At 41.7% G+C, this 12,517-nt stretch overlaps 1 protein-coding gene across 2 annotated transcripts in view; it reads left to right on the top strand.

Annotated features, from left to right (window-relative positions):
* Window positions 1–12,517, top strand: part of ube2o (ubiquitin conjugating enzyme E2 O) — a 99,074-nt gene that overhangs the window by 82,655 nt on the left and 3,902 nt on the right. For both annotated transcript variants that reach the window (XM_062970635.1, XM_008104370.3), the window contains 6 exons: window positions 2,160–2,288; window positions 2,985–3,074; window positions 4,430–5,096; window positions 6,350–6,486; window positions 9,075–9,278; window positions 12,179–12,236. In XM_062970635.1, coding sequence (XP_062826705.1) covers window positions 2,160–2,288; window positions 2,985–3,074; window positions 4,430–5,096; window positions 6,350–6,486; window positions 9,075–9,278; window positions 12,179–12,236 — 1,285 coding nt within the window. The remainder of the gene's footprint in view (window positions 1–2,159; window positions 2,289–2,984; window positions 3,075–4,429; window positions 5,097–6,349; window positions 6,487–9,074; window positions 9,279–12,178; window positions 12,237–12,517) is intronic.

Below are 12,517 nucleotides of genomic sequence, written 5' to 3'. Positions count from 1 at the left end.
TCGAACTCGTCCTTTCTCAACTAGCTTCAGCTCCCTTTGGACCTATGGCCTCGGCAGACCTTCACCTTCTCTCTTGGAAGACTGCCTTCCTAATCGCTATCACCTCTGCGCGCAGGCCTTCGGAACTGGCTGCTCTTCGGGTGGACGAACCCTACCTCCGTTTCCACCACGACAGGGCTGTTCTTCGCCCGGACATCACCTTCCTACCTAAGGTGGTCTCTGCTTTTCACCTGAACCAGGACATAATACTTCCTGCTTTCTTCCCTAATCCTTCTTCTTCTTTGGAACGGAAACTTCATCTCCTGGATGTCAGGAGAGCCCTCCTTTTCTACAAGGACAGGACTAAGGACATACGTAAGTCACCTAAATTGTTTGTGGCTTATGCTACCCATAAGCTGGGCGAACCACTTTCTTCTCAAGGGCTCTCACACTGGATTGCTCAGACTATCGAACTCGCCTACCAGCTGGCTAAACGCCAACCCCCCTCTTCGATCCGCCCTAGATCAACGAGGGGCCTTTCCACCTCTACGGCCTTCCTGAGGGGCGTCCCTCTCGACTCCATCTGTCGAGCGGCTATCTGGTCCACTCCATCCACCTTTGTTTCACACTACAGGATGGGCTCAAAGAACCTCAAGGACTCGGCCTTTGCCAGGTCTATCCTTTCCTCCTGCCTGGCCTAATGTTGTTGCCTTACTCAAAACCAGTTTTTTTGGCTTATCCTTCTTACCTGCTGACCGCTGTCATCCACCCTTTATGTACTTCATGTGTTCAGGGGTTCATTAACGTAGTGCTTGTGTACTATACTTACCCACTGCACTGAAATGTATTTCATGAATACCTCTACCTCTGTTTTCAGGAAATGGGTCTATACTTACCTCTGTATTTTCTTACAGACTATCGCTCACATACAATGTTGTGATTATGTTCTGGGTCCTAATAACAAGGATCGGTTTTTTTGCACTATATGCTGTTGCATCGTTTTCTTTGACCGTTGCACTTGCTTGTTTTTGCACCTTGTGCTCAATAAATGTGTTGTTTGGACACTAGACTGGTTATCGGGTTTGCTATCCCACCTACCTACACCTCAGCTTGCTAGTCTCCATTAGTGTGCATTCACAGAGTACACGAAGAAAAAGGACAGGTTGCTTACCTGTAACCGTGTTTCTTCGAGTGTACTCTGTGAATTCACACAATCCCGCCCTTCCTTCCCCACATGCAAACCTCTCACTTTCTCGCTGCCTTTGCGGCGTAGGAACTGGAGAGCGGGCGCGGAGGGCGCCCTTTATACCCTCTGGGGAGAGGGGCGGGGTTACCGCCAAATTTCAAACTTTAGCTTGGAAGAGTATCCGTTGGAGCCTGCGCAGGCGCAGCCTTCTCCATTAGTGTGAATTCACAGAGTACACTCGAAGAAACACGGTTACAGGTAAGCAACCTGTCCATATATAGATTAGATTAAGGTTTTAAGAAATTGACTTCTGCTTGTGCTTTAACCTTCATTTTGTTACAGCCTGCTATTTTAGATGTACTCTTGCAAATGTGAACTGATTTGGGGATTGTCAGACTTCATTTTCAAATAATTCCCAACTTCTCATGTAATTGGGTTGGGAGTGAATGAAAGTCTGAATGCATGCATTACAAAAGCTTGTAGCTTGATACAAGTGTGTTGGCTCCTGTAAAAATCCAGTCACTTCACAGAACACTATCCCTTTGGAATGCACACAAATGTTACTCAAGTGGAATATTTACTTCATTTGGGAAATTAGCATGTTGATTATAAGAATAGGCTCATACATTGCTCCTCTTGTCTCTGTTTCTGTGTTAAGCCCTTTAGGCCAGAGTGAACATTCAGTATAGATTTTAAAAATATACCACCACTGTCTGCAGTACCATGGGGGAGAGCTTGCTAATTTGAAAACACTCCTACATCATCTGAGAGTGCCTTCCTGCTTTTCAAATCATTTCTCTAAGGAATTTTTGAAATGGCATGTACATGTGTGACTGTGCACCAAGTTCACCCCAGTGCCAGCCCATACAGGAGGAACCATGAAATCTCATTTAAAGAAGAGTCTCTTGAGTCACAGGATACTGGGCTCTATGAGTTAGAAGTATTTGTGGAAATTGATGTGGGCTTATTTTAATCTCTGTGTGTTCTTTGCCAGCTGGTTGGAGAAGAGGAGGATGTGAGTGTATACGATATTGCTGATCACCCAGATTTCCGCTTCCGCACTACCGACTTTGTGATCCGTATTGGCAATGCTGAGGAAGGTGCTTCAATTGGTGAGAATGAGGTGGGTCATGTTGATACTTGGGTTGGATCTGCTGGTGTAGGAACTATGACAAGGAAAAGTTGCCAGGTACGATTGCAGTTCCTGACTTTGTCTTTGGGCTGAGAGGTATAAGGCTTGCTTTTAGTAGTTCTCTTAATGAAGTGTGTATTTTACTTAAGAGGTTTTTTCTCTTTGCACTCAAGACTTCTATCCTTGCAACAGGATCAGTCACAAATCAGAACTGTAAAATCTTCCATATATATGCATGAACTAAAGGCCTAAAAGACCTTCATGCTTCTGTAATTATTTTGAAAAATTCTGACTCTGGTAGTTTTGAGCTTGCTAAGGATGGTAGTCAAATGTGACTTCAAGATGCTTCAAGATGTCTAAATGTTGTTCCTGAAGCCACCACTAGATGACAATCTTTTCAAATGCTTCCAACATTTTTTCTCTCTATAACAGTGATGACATTAGAGTTCTAAGGCATATAGTTCACTGACTTTGCAGTAACTTGCTCACAAATTTTTGTGGACAGATAAAATTTTATATAGAATTTCAGCAGCAGCAGGAAATGTTATTAAACTCTTGGTTCATTCATCTATGTCTTTTATTGCCTTCTTAATGAGCTTTGCTTGGCAGAACAGTGCAAGTCACAGCTGGCAATCTAGAACTTAGGATTGTGATGGGCCCTAATGCTTGTTGTTTTTCTCTCCATAGCCCTCTGTGGGACAGGTGGCTCGTGTGGATTTCAGCAGCAAAGTGGAGGTGGTGTGGGCTGATAACTCCAGGACAATTGTTTTACCACAGGTAAGCTCCCTCATTTGGTTTAAATGTCTGTACATGCTTTGCCAGCTACTGGAAGAAGAGTAGGTATAACATTGGCCTCCAAAAGTTACTGGACTGGAACTCACACAATCCTTCACTATTTGCTGTGCTGGCAGGGGATGCAAGAAATTGAACTCCCAACAATATCTGGAAGGCAGCATGATTCTCACCTCTGTTTTATAGCAAATAGATTTGTTCACCTTAGTCTGGAGGAGCATAAGGTTTTTTTGCTTCTTTTTCACCATAGATGTGACAGTGCTGGTCTTCCTGCTCTTCCTGGCTTAAATTTGTCAGCACTGATTTTAAGAGGTGAGGGATGTTGCTGTAGATGTGGACAGCTTCTGAGATACACATGGGAGCTCTGCTGCATAGTCTGCAATCTAATTTGCAGCTTTTTTGATGTTTTAAGTGATGACAGGCTTCTTTTGAATGCACCTGCAGAAATGCTCAGGGCCAGCTACATTCTTAGGGAGATGAATCAGAGTGCATTTTGTTTCAAATGACAGATAAAATTGAAATATCAGTAAGTTTTTATCTCAGCCCTGCCTCATTGTTTCCAGCTGGCTGTAGTTTCTTTTCCATAGCCAGAACTTACAGAAGCTTGCTGTTCCTTCAAAAGTCTGCTCATGTGCATGAAATGTTTGGCATTCGAGGCTTTCATTTCCTAAACAGGGCAATTCTCCTTTAATTGCAATAGAATAGTACAGTGCCTGAACTATAACAGTGGGATACAAAGCACGCTGCTGTCTTCCTTCCCACTCCTGTCACATGTGATCACATCACAGGAAGAATCCTTCCACAAAGAAAAGTAGTCTCGATACAGCGGTGCACCAACTTCTAATACATATGTAGATGCAGGAAATAAATGGTGACTGGTATGGCTCTGAAAATGACAAGAGAGAAATGCGATAAATACAACTTGAAGTAAATAAGATGACTTGTTAGAGAAGCTCAGCATCCTGAGGTCTTCAGGCTGGCAGAGTTAATGCAAGTTTCTCCATAGACCATTGCAGAGTTCCCAGCACTCCCATAGCCTTTTCATAAACTGTTCTAGTTAACCTAGGATGCTCTAGTTTTGAAGGTAAAGTGCTGATTCAGGATCTCACGCACAGGCATTGCATAAGACCAGCAGTCAAAGGAAGCAGGACCCATTTGAATTTAATCTTTTTAGTAGCTCTGCCTCTAGGGTATCATCTGAGTGAAAGTAGCTTTGATTCTCTTATGGGTGGTTCTGAACCACCTTGTATTGTTAAATAAAGGGAAAACATGTCATCAGACCTGCTCCTAATTTTGTGGCACTTTTGTATCCCCCCCCCCCCTGGTTGTCTGGCTTTCAGCATTTGTACAATATAGAATCTGAGATAGATGATGAGACAGACCTGGATTCCATTGATGGCAGCACTAGTGGTGCCTCCTCAGATGAATGGGAGGATGAGAGTGATAGCTGGGAGACCGATAACGGCCTCATGGAAGATGACCATGCAAAGATCGAGGAAGTTGAGCCTGAGGAACCCCCTGCAGAAGAGGTGAAAAAGGTGGAAGAACAGGTACAAGGGGCTGTTGCTATGGCAGTGGCTGACCTAACGACAGATAAGGCCAGCAAAGAAGGTACCCCAAAGAGCTTCCGAGAGTTGAAGGAGGCCATCAAGATCTTGGAGAGCTTAAAGAATATGACAGTGGAACAGCTTCTGACAGGATATCCCACTTCACCAACTGTAGAACCAGAAAAGCCCACCCGGGAGAAGAAGTTCCTGGATGATATTAAAAAGCTGCAGGAAAATCTAAAGAAGACTCTGGACAATGTAGCTATTGCAGAAGAAGAAAAAATGGAGTCCATGGCAGAGGCAGAGAAGAAGGAGGAAAGGGAGACGCAAACACAGACCGCAGGGCCTTCAGAATGGCCCAGTGAGACACCAGTGCTTTGCCAGCAGAGTGGAGGCAAGCCTGGGGTGACCTTCACCAGTGCCAAGGGAGAAGTTTTCTCTGTGCTGGAGTGTGCCCCAGGTGAGTGCAAGAGTAGCAGACAGCCTTGTTTGTTTATGTTTGAAGCTGGAGTGAGAAACCTGTAGCCTTTAGGAGTGGCTGGACTTCAGTTTCCATCAGTCCCACACCAGCTTGTTGAGGAATGGTGAAATTGTAGTAAAAGAAATCTTAAGGGCCACAAGGTCCTCCTCATCCTTTGGTCCTCCTCATCCTTTGTTTTTTAAGGAAGCAAAGCTTGTCAATGAGCTCTGTTGCTTTACTTTGTCTTGAATGTACAAACCTGCATGTAAGGGTGGGAGAAAGCTTTGTGTCTATATACTCTTACCCTTTCAACTCCTGAACCTACCTACAAAACCAGAGCTCATTTAGATACTAAAATCCATTTTTCACAAAGTTTGCAAAAAACAAACACCCATTTTAAAAAGTATGTTTTTGAAATGATTCATGAAAAGAAAAAATGAAAAAGACACACAGACATTTTATTTAATTGGAAAATAGCTAGAATACTATTACATCTGAAATATCAAAACAGTATATATTTTTAAATGTGCATAAATATATAGTTTTCCAACAAATCAGAAACAACTAATTTAACTATGCACTTTGGACACAGAGCAGACTAAACCTAATATTGGAAAAATTCAAACCCAAGTTAACTATGTTACTCATAGTTAAGAACAGGAAGCGAGATCAATCTACCCATTGGAAGGGAAATTCACTCCTGAAAAAGTTATCATGGAGAAAAGCTTTATCAACAATCCTTGCTTCCACAACAAGCCAAATTTTTCAAAATCCAATTATCACAGGGACAGAAAGTGAGTGAAATCTTCTGAACAGGGGCACTGAGACCAAAACAAACACCACAAGGGTGTTAACCCCTATGTTACTCAAAGATAAAAACATATATACATTTGAATGAAATTATACTCAAAAATGTACCCATTCTTATTTACAAATTCAGCTTAAGAACAAACCTACAGAACCAATCTTGTTCATAACTTGAGGACTGCCTGTACTCTGTTCAAAATACCGATGATGAAAAAACTCCTCAGTCTGCTTAAGCTATACATTGCATACTTTGATAAATGAAATTCAAAGACATGTAAGTTTTTACCAGTCTGAGGAAACCTTACCTGGAAATGGTTTCCAGCTTTGCTTCTTTATCCACAAATATCTTTAGTTTAGAGTTTTTGACCAAAGAAAAGGGAACATAAGACTCACTGCATCTCTGTGATTCATTAATATACTGTCTTTATGTTTTCTTGCCCTATCAGATAGCCATGCTTTTAAGAAAATGGAATTCCAACCTCCTGAAGCCAAGAAATTTTTCAGCACAGTGAGAAAAGAAATGGCATTATTAGCAACCTCATTGCCAGATGGCATCATGGTCAAAACCTTTGAGGACAGAATGGTAAGTCCATGAAGGGTACGTCCTTGCATGTGTTTTGCCATTTGTTGAGATTTAGCATCCTTGTTTTTTTATTTTATTTGATACATTCCAACAATTAACAAAATTTTTGTGATGCATGTCTTATTTCAATATATATAATACCAAAAGTAACTAATGCTTAAATGACATTTTAAACGATCCTTTGAAATGTATCACCCACCCCCCCTACTCTCCCCCCCTTTCCCCCCTCCCCCCTGGAACAGCAATTCAATATATTATCATTGTATCATTTTGATCGTGTGGAACGCCTAGTTCAAGGCGGTGTATCTTTCGTCTCCATCTATTTTGTCAATTAGGACTGACTATTTCCTGAACCAGTCTTGTTCTTTTAGGCTATTTGTATATTTTCTTTTCCTTTGATTAATGAAATCATTAATTATATATTCTGATATATAAGACCACCAAGTTTCTACGTCCCATTTTGTCTCATCTCTCCATCCTCGGGCTATCGTGGCTTGTATTGCGGCTGTCATATATTTTAGGATCTTGGTCCAATTACTGTTATTGTCCCTTACCTTTATTGTGAGAAACATATATCTGGCTTTGTCCCATAGTAATTCTTTCCCTATTATTTCTTCCATTTCTTTTCTTATTTTACTATAAAAGATTTGAATTTTTCTACAGTCCCACCACATGTGGGAGAATGAACCTATTCCCCCACATTTGTGCCAACATTTGTTCGAGGTATTTCCCATTATATGAGCTAATTGAGATGTAGCATCCTTGTTAGAATTTATCCTTGTAAGACTACTGCCAGAAGCCATGGATTCTGTTCCGCTAAGTTATTTTTTAATGAAAGAGATCACTTAACTTGTTTATGACTCATTTTTCTCATGACACTGCAGGAGGTGGTCACTAGTTCTCTACGGCAGCCTAACTGCTTTTGACTTTCATAGCTTGTGTAGCAGAAGTGGGGCCCTGCTCTTGGTCCCACCAATGTCACAGGTGTGGTTGGCGGGGACAAGAGACAGGGCTTTTTTGGTGGTGGCTCCGTGGCTGTGGAACTCCTTGCCAAGGGAGATTAGGGAAGCCCCCTCACTCATGTCTTTTAGGAAGCAGCTGAAGACCTGGATGTGGGACCAAGCTTTTGGCCCATCCTAGGGTATGGGTTGATATGACCTGATGGATACTGTGGATTAATATGAAGTTGAACACGGACTGGCTCTGACTTTTGGCTCAATTCTACTGCCCCTGTTGTAATGGTCACACGGTTTTTATTGTTTTAATTAGATTTGGATACCGGCTTTTAATTGTGTTTTATGACTGTTTGATTTTACTACATTTTGTATTATATGTGGCATCTAATTCTGCCATTGTGTAAGACCGTTCTGGGTCCCCCTGGGGGAGAAGAGCAGTATATAAATTAAATAAGTAATAAATAAATAATAATGCTGTGCCAATGCCTTCATCTCTCACGTGAAAGCTTTGTGTCCATCCGTCATAGGTTAATATAAAAACCATAGCTCTTTTTAAGAGAGAGAGAGAGAGAGAAACAATGCCGTTCTGTCCAGAAAGCATCTTTAAACACCTGCAGAACTGATTAAAACAAACTTCCTCATTCCTTTATGGTAGTAATGCATTTCTGACCTAACCTGGTTACAGCAACTGTAAATGTTTGCCATGTTGCAGTTTTATTATAAACTAATACAAAATTAATACTTTGTGGTACTTTCCAGGAGCTATCCCACGTACTTGAGCTCACTGTTCCTACTCTATTATTTTCATAAATATGACAACTGCATAGTAATTGGATAAAGGCGAGGCCCAGTGTAGTGCAGTGGTTTGAATATTAGACGACTCTGGAAATCAGAGTTCAAATCCACACTTAGCCATGGAAATACATTGGGTGATCTTGAGCAGTTTACATTCTCTCAACCTCAAAGGAAGGCAGGCACCTCTGAATAAACATTACCCAAAAATCCCTATGATATATTTGCCTCATGGCCGCCATAAGTCAAAAGCAACTTCAAGACACACAACCACAGACTAATGGGGGTATTCGCTTGCAAGTTGGCCAGGTTGGGATTGATTCATTTTTTATTAAAATTCCATCTTGACCAAGAAGGGTCAAACTCATTTTCATTGAGGGTCACATCAGCCTTAACATTGCCTTCAAAGGGCCGTTGAATCCATAGACAAGGAATCCATGGATACAAAGGGCCAACTATAATTTTTGTACATAGTGGCCGATGCTCTTTAAGGATTATTGTTTTACAATTGGGTCCACAGATATTATTGAACAACATTTCACATCGCTTCATTATCCTTCATGTGTACTGGGGATGATAGAAATTGCAACCCAACAGCACTTCTGGCTCTGAAGTTGGGGAAAGGTTAAAGAACATTTTAAAGTCAGACATTATATCCACAAGCCTTGTGTCTAAATTCAAACTGCACTTTCCTGACTAAACAGAACAAACTGCAGCCTTCCAACTTCCATCAGCTCTAGTCATGATATGTAATGATAAGAAATACAGAAGTTGTAATCCAGCATCTAAATTTGGCCCATGGGTCTTACATTTGACACATGTGCTCTAACCTCTTCCCAGGACCTCTTTGCGGCACTTGTTAAAGGACCCACGCGCACACCGTATGAAGATGGACTCTTCTTATTTGACATCCAGCTTCCCAACATATACCCAGCTGTCCCCCCTCTCTTCCGTTACCTCTCCCAATGCAGTGGGCGCTTGAACCCCAACTTATATGACAATGGAAAGGTCTGCGTAAGTCTTCTGGGGACATGGATAGGCAAGGTAATGTTGCTTCGGAGTTTTCCCCCTTTTTAAAATTGGTCTGACACATCTAAATACCACAGTATAATCTGAGACATGATTGCTTTGCATCTTTCTACTCACAAATAATCTTATGTGCACTACTCTGGGCCACATGTTGGTCGAAACGTGGGATATTACGTAAGTAAATAAATGCAACTTTGTTCAGAAATCATGGCCGATGTGTTTTGACTCTTACTGTTTTGGAAGTACTTCTTTGAATTGATGTATATCCACAATCCAGGCAGAAATCTCAGAAGAAATATCTTGTTGGGCAGGACCTCATTACTAGTTATACTTCACAGAGAAGTGGCAAGTGAAGCAAATCAGAAATGTTTCATTTCTTTTATACATTATTTCAGAGTTCCTTCTCAGTAGAACTTGACCAGTAATGGTACTGTGATATTGTCGCTTGAATTAACCTTCATTTCAGAAATCTGTTGAACTAACCGATCTGAGAGGGGCAGTCATCCTAAAGTGGTGGGACGAGAAGCTCTCTTTCTCACACTACCAGCTTCTTGTGCTTTAAAGGGGCTGTAGAATCATACAATCATAGAGTTGGAAGAGACTTTGTGGGCCATCCAGTTCAACTCCCTGCCAAGAAGCAGGAAATCGCATTCAAAGCACCCCTGACAGATGGCCATCCAGCCTTTGCTTAAAAGCCTCCAAAGGAGGATCTTCCACCACATTCCTGGGCAGAGAGTTCCAGTGCCGAACAGCGCTCACAGTGAGGAAGTTCTTCCTCATGTTCAAGTGGAATCTCCTTTCCTGTAGTTTGAAGCCATTGTTCTGCATCCTAGTCTCCAGGGCAGCAGAAAACAAGCTTGCTCCCTCATCCCTATGACTTCCCCTCACATATTTATACATGGCTATCATGTGTCCTCTCAAAATCACATTGTAGCATCACATTATTTCCTATGATAGTTCTGTCTAGAGCTAATTCTAAAGCAGGATTGGCCTTAATGTGTTTATCAGTAGGCAATATACTACAACTTATATAGCCATATCATTTGGTGAAAGAATCTTATGGCTAGCATCGTAATTTATCCCTTGGCAACCCTCCCTCAATCATGCTATGATCTGCACAGTCATAGATGGTTTCACCACAATGCCTGATATCCACATGCCTATCACATGAATTCTTTAATATAATAAGGGAAATGCATACCAGTGTGGTGTAGTGGTTTGAGTATTGGGCTATGATCCTGGAGACAAGGGTTAAAATTCCTACTCAGTGATGGAAATCCACTAGGTGACTTTGGGCAAGCCACCTTTTCTCAGCCTCAGAGGAAACCCCCTCTGACAAATTTTTGTCAAGATTTGCCTTGATAACATTGCTTTAGGATAGCCACATGTTGGAAATGACCTGAAGGTACACAACAACAAAAGTACACATTATGCTGCATCCCACAGAAGGAAAAGCACAATCTATAAAAATGTCATGCTGTTTGACCAGCAGCTAACTTCACATGCTTTATTTCTAAACGGTATCTAGGATAGAGCATGCATTGCATTTAGGACTTCGCTGTGCTTTCGTTGCTAGAAGCAGAGCCACAGTCGAAGCACATTTCCTGGAAGCTGATTTGGAAGGTGTTCTTGGGGGAGGAAGATAATGAATGTTGGGCCAAGCATAGAACTGCTGTGCTGCTGCTACCCAATTTCTTTGAAACGACTATTAGTAGCTGTGGAGGGAATCAGTGGGGAAAGGATCAAGTGGGAGACTGTTTTCCCCCCAACCCAGATTTCCAACCTATGTCTGAATGGGTGTTGAATCAGAATCAGTGGCAGGGAAATCAGTGCAGAGATCAAGCTCCTGGCCCAACTTTGCTTTGCAAAGAGGTTTAAAAGACTCACTTGTAAAAGAACTACTATTGGTGTTTTTGCTCCATTCTAATAAATGGCAAACAGAAAGGAGCATCAAGGGCATAGACCACCACCACCCCCCAGCAAAAAAAAGGTTCTGCAGATTATTTGGGTTCTAGTTCAAGCTGTGCTGACAGTGGCAAGTCAGAGATCTCACTGTAGGGATTCAGATTAGCTGTACTGTTACAGATAACTCCTTTTATCAGTCTACCCAGGCTATATCATGAACCAAGGAATCCAGTGTTTTAACACAGGAGTAGTTAAATTAGGGACACTGTTTTGCAGAAATGCCTGGGGGATTTTGGTCTTTCTGATGAGTAAACAATAGGCAGACTGTTTTCAACTCATTTGTAGTACATATACATCAGCTTTGACTGCCAGCATCATAATATCACCAGACATGGACTGCCTTAGTGCATGGTTAAGAACCACTGCCTTTATAATTCTCAATCTATGTCCCTCCCAGATGTGTTGACCTTTCACTCCTAAAATCCTTAACCATTGGCCTTGTTGCCTGGGCCTTCTTGGAATTAAAGGTCCACCGTCAAGAGGGCAAAGGTCAAGAGCCATTGCGCAAAGGTTACTTTAAAAATTGGAATATTGATTGTTGACAAATCTAGATGTTTCCCATTAGACTGCCTATCAAACATGCAAGACCAGTTTCATGCAGGATTCTTTGCAAACGGATAGAGAAAAGGCGGTGGCAATCATAATGTGGCATACAGAGGTTATGGGCTCACTACAGAGCTCTTGCAGTGCCAGGCTGTGCCAGAGCTTGATTAGCCACATTTCTTGAACCAAGTCAATATAGACAGTGTTTAAGCCCTGGCTTTTAGTTCCAGTGCAAGAGTGACATTTTCACAACACTCAAAAACTCAAATGCCAGAGGAATCTATTTCTTTGTCATATACGCTAAAGCAAGATGTTCAGCTGGTTTGTGAACTTATGCTCATCCTGTTTTAGGTCTTGTAGAAACACATTAGGCTTACCCATCTGTGTTAATAATCTCTCTCTTCTAGGGCACAGAGAGATGGACAAGTAAATCCAGCCTTCTCCAGGTGCTCATCTCAATCCAAGGTAAATTCTATTAAAAGGAAAAAACTCTGGGGCCAAAGTTTAACCTTCAGATTTTCAGAACAAGCAAAAACATGTTCTCCTGTTTGGCAACTTGTCTCCTTGCCCAGTATTGGTAGGCATTAGTATCCATTAACTCTGTCATGCCATAGAGACAATTGCCAACCTACAGAAAGAATTGCAAGTAGCCATTGAAAGCTAGTCAGTAATAACTTTTTAGTGACGACATCGTTTTTTTCACCTTTTTAGCAGGTGTGCTACCCACACATGCAGGGAGCAGTAAT

This window comes from Anolis carolinensis, chromosome 2 (assembly GCF_035594765.1).
Source record: "Anolis carolinensis isolate JA03-04 chromosome 2, rAnoCar3.1.pri, whole genome shotgun sequence".
Classification (NCBI taxonomy): domain Eukaryota; kingdom Metazoa; phylum Chordata; class Lepidosauria; order Squamata; family Dactyloidae; genus Anolis; species Anolis carolinensis.
Note: the sequence above shows the minus strand (reverse complement) of the source record. Positions and strands in the feature narration are given on the sequence as shown.